The following is a 4,168-nucleotide window of genomic DNA, read 5'->3' on the forward strand; positions in this document are numbered from 1 at the left end:
AAATAGGGATACAGGTGGACCCATTGCAACAATGAGATGTACAAGAGGTTATGTCAAAAAATGAACTTTACAACTTTGGCTCGGGTGGGGAGGATGGGAGGGCCGGGGTGGGAAGGGCAAACAAAGGAGGAGGCAACAATGCTTGATAAGAAATGTACTCATTACCTTGCTCATGTAATTGTAACCCTTCACAAAAATCTTATTATTAAAAAAAGTTTTGTCTGGGCTTGTCTTAAACCACCATTCTCTGGATCTCTGCCTCCTGAGTAGATGGGATTACAGGCATGAGCTGCAAGCCTGGCCAAAATTTCTAGTCTTACATGATTAATAAAGTTTAAAATCCAATTAAGTTTTATTTTTATATAGTTTTTGAGAAAGCTAATGAACATATACAAGAGCTCTATTAACTTTTTTAAAGTTCATTTTCTCTGCTTGAAAATATTTAGAGCATGTATGAGGTAATATATATTTAGAAACATCATTGAATGATTAAACACCATAATATGAAATTTTGTACCTTTTTTTTTTTTTTTTTGGTCAGTCGTGGGGCCTGAACTCTGGGCCTGGGCGCTGTCCCTCAGCTCTTCAGCTCAAGGCTAGTGCTCTACCACTTAAGCCACCAGGCCACTTCCTGGCTTTTCTGCTTATGTGGTGCTAAAGAATTGAACCCAGGGCCTCATGCATGCAAGGCAATCGCTCTACCATTGAGCCACCTTCCCAGCCCCAATTTTGTACTTTTTATTTAGTTCTATTACCTACTGGGATGAAATTAAATTTGATAAAATTCTTGAGTTGCACCATATTTTCGGTTATGCTATCATCCTTCTGAATATGCACTAATTTCATACTGGTAAATGTACATCATTGAAAGCATTTAAATTCCTTTACAAAAATAAGATAGGTTTAATTCTTTTCTTTCACCTTCCTAATAAGGAATGACTCACATTGAATGGAATAAAGGTGAATTTCTTACTGTTTTGTGAAGAGTCACTTAACCTCTCTATTTTGATTTGTGTACCTTATCCAAAATTATTACATCCCTTGCTATGTAATGCAGTCGCAATAGAGCTACCACATTCTTACAGCACATGTTGGAGTATTTTTTTGTTTTCCTTAGTTGTACTAGCTCATATTAGCATCAACTCACCATATAATTTTCAAGGTTCAGAAAACTATTACTTTTCTGTGGACAATAACAAAAATTGGGTTACTTTCTGGATTGCAAAAGTAAGACTGACTTTTCTCAGAGACTTGTTATCTGCTAAACTATTTTTTTCATTTACAACCCATTTCCTATAAAGTTAATGCTTATGGGTTTTTTTGGTTGTTGTTAGTGGGGATCTTTGCTTTTTTTTTTTTTTAAGGTAGAAGCATTTTCTTTTCTTCCAGAAGCTTTGTATCCTAGATACAAAGAGTTGATATCATTTAAAGTCACAATAAACATAAAGAATAGCCTTGGCACTGATTTTAATGTTACTTTACAAGAAAGAGTTAATGAATAAGGACAATCAAAATTATAGCCATGGTTGTAATTGCACTTGTGTCAGTATGCATCTGCAATGATACATTAATGACAATTGGTGGAGATGAAGCATTTGGTTTCTTCCTAATGACCTGTATGCATGCATCGTGAGGGTGGGAAAGCAGCAATCAGAGGATCTGATATGTTTTTCCCTCTTAAATAGATATTTAGTAAAAATAGTCCCCAAATACTATTAGCTCCTATATCTACTTTTTTTTCCAAAGATACCTTTGAATTAAATAAATGTAAAAATCTACTTGAAGCATAACATTTTATACAGAATTGGAATGCAATTGAAATTATGAGTATATCTTTTATTTCATAAATCCAAGGGTAGTCTAATTCAATCTTTATTTTAAGGATGGTTTGAAAAATATATGTGTATGCTAGTCAATGAAATACTTCTCTGTCAGGCAGCATTACAGTTGTAAGCAGACTATGTGTAACAAACTTCAGATCGGTCATGTACAGAACTCCTGGCATAAGTGGGCAGCAGATCACCTCATAAGCCCTTCCCATACAAGTACTGTTTTCCATACAAGGCCAGGTTCATTAGATGAAAATTCTGAAACTGTCATTTGGACCAATAGGAGCCCAATGAATGAGAAGAAGGAACTCCTTTGATAGGTCAAGTCACCTCGTGGTAACAGGGCATCCGTTCTGTCAAGTTTCCAAAAACAGATCATCTTTTAGCAGCAGAGAACTTTGATCACAGCGAAGCGTTGACACAAAAATCAATCACATTCTCCTTAGTTCAAGATCAGTATGCAAACGCTCAAAGACAAACGTGAAAAGCCAAGTCACTGACAAGTTTCATCATGTTTTGGTTAGTTTTTCATTTAGAAGCAACTCAGAAAAACAATTAAATAAGATGGCAGTGATGGTCACTGAAACACTTGGATGCCTATTTTTCTGCCCAGAGCTCTCATTTAATATTATATCAGTTTTATTAAGCAAGGACGAAGGGAGAACTAGCTTGAGTGGAAAAATCTTCTCTTTCTTAAACAGCTGAAATAAAACAGCTGTCGAGTACATATAGCCAGGACAACTGGGTAATCAGCTGTCTTCAAGCTTCTGGAAACAGAGGCTACAAATTCCCCTATGATGTAGTTTTAAGGTAAATGATCAAGTTTTCAAGTTTCCAGAAAGATTTTACAAAAAAAAAGAACAAGAAAAAAGAACTATTTGAAATACTTGTAAATGCAACACCTTTCTACATATACACTCTCTCTTGAATTGTATTTGTATAACTTAGAGAGAAATAGAAACTAGGAGAACAAAAATTAGAGTAATTGAAAAATCCCAAATATAATTTCATATTCTCAATATTTCACTAAAATGTTCAATAGAGGTCTTTTTTAAAAAAAATTATTTTCTTCCAAAAGGAAAACAACAAAAAACTCATAAAGCGGTTCATCATTTAGTACATTTCTCAATGGAAAAAAAATACTTCTTTGAAAAATCCCTGGAGTTTCCCTTACTGTTAAAATGTTTCAGTGACCAAATAATGCATCCGTTTAGTTACCTTAATGGCAGAGAGGTCAATTTTTTCTTCCTTGGGTTTGGCTGGGGCAGGAGCGGGTGCTGGGGCAGGGGCTGGGGCAGCAGCAGGTTTCTTCACGTCTTTCTTTGGTGCCATTTTTGTTGAAAAGGATGGGCTTTAAAAAAAAAAAAAGAAGGATCTCCTCCAAAAGAACCTGTCACAATGATACTTGGAAGAGCAGTGGTAGCTTGCTTGATCCACAGCCCAGTGTCTTGAAGGTGGACCCAGAGTGTTAAATGGTATAAGGGCGTGCATATATATTTCACTTTGTGCCTAGTAGAATCTTGACACATGCAGCTCGATTGGACAGTTCACTAGTCAAGGGGGATGGCATTCGGGCTCAGACTATAAATGGAATCTAAAGGGTCAGGGCTTCTTCAATTTTTTTTTAAACTCCTCTTGCCCCCTCCCCCCGACCTCTATATATAAAGGAGAAAGAACTGTGACAAAGCCAGCTTCAGATCTTTTGGTGACAGCAAAGTAGATTGACATACTTCTTTTCTTTGTAGGATTACAGTTCTGTTGAAGCTTTAAATCATTTTTTTCCATGCCTAAGACGCTTTGCTGAAGGATTCAATTTCCACTTGTAATTTTGGCAGGCAGTGTCACCGACTTTCACCCAGCTTCTTCGTTCATGCTCCTCCCATCTTGGCCATCATTTGCAAGAAAATGTTGGTCAGCAAAGAGGTGGTGGTGTTTAAAAATAAAAACAGACGTATAAGGAAAGCCCATCCAGTCTTAAAGTGGCTTCCCTTCTAGGGAACATGAACTCTGGATCTCTCTCTCTCTCTCTCTCTTTCGACCCCCCATTGCAATGAATTCTATGCTGAAGAAGAACAATTCAAAACTATTTCCTATAATTTAATTTCTTGCATTTAATGAAGATCAAGAAGTGGGGATGGATATGATGACAAGAACTAACTTCTTGCAAGATAACTTTTGTAATAGTACAGTCATTTTCAAAGTACACACATCTGTTATCCTTTCAAAAAGTCATAAAATCCATTTATGGCCTAAATTTTTCATCCATGCTAAAGACAAATACATTTTTAGAAAAAAAGAAGATGATTAATGTTTTATAGGTTTGGATGAGCATCTTCATA

The 4,168-nt window shown here is 36.0% G+C and overlaps 1 protein-coding gene across 1 annotated transcript in view; it reads right to left on the reverse strand.

The window, feature by feature from the left end:
• The window catches only part of Myl1 (myosin, light chain 1, alkali; skeletal, fast), a 23,073-nt gene extending 19,751 nt beyond the window's left edge, over positions 1–3,322 (reverse strand). The window contains exon 1 of the mRNA XM_013033279.1: positions 3,048–3,322. Coding sequence (XP_012888733.1) covers positions 3,048–3,161 — 114 coding nt within the window. The 5' untranslated portion in view covers positions 3,162–3,322. The remainder of the gene's footprint in view (positions 1–3,047) is intronic.
• Positions 3,323–4,168: the final 846 nt, after the last annotated feature.

The sequence above is a fragment of the Dipodomys ordii genome, unplaced genomic scaffold (genome assembly GCF_000151885.1).
Source record: "Dipodomys ordii isolate 6190 unplaced genomic scaffold, Dord_2.0 Scaffold1, whole genome shotgun sequence".
NCBI lineage: Eukaryota > Metazoa > Chordata > Mammalia > Rodentia > Heteromyidae > Dipodomys > Dipodomys ordii.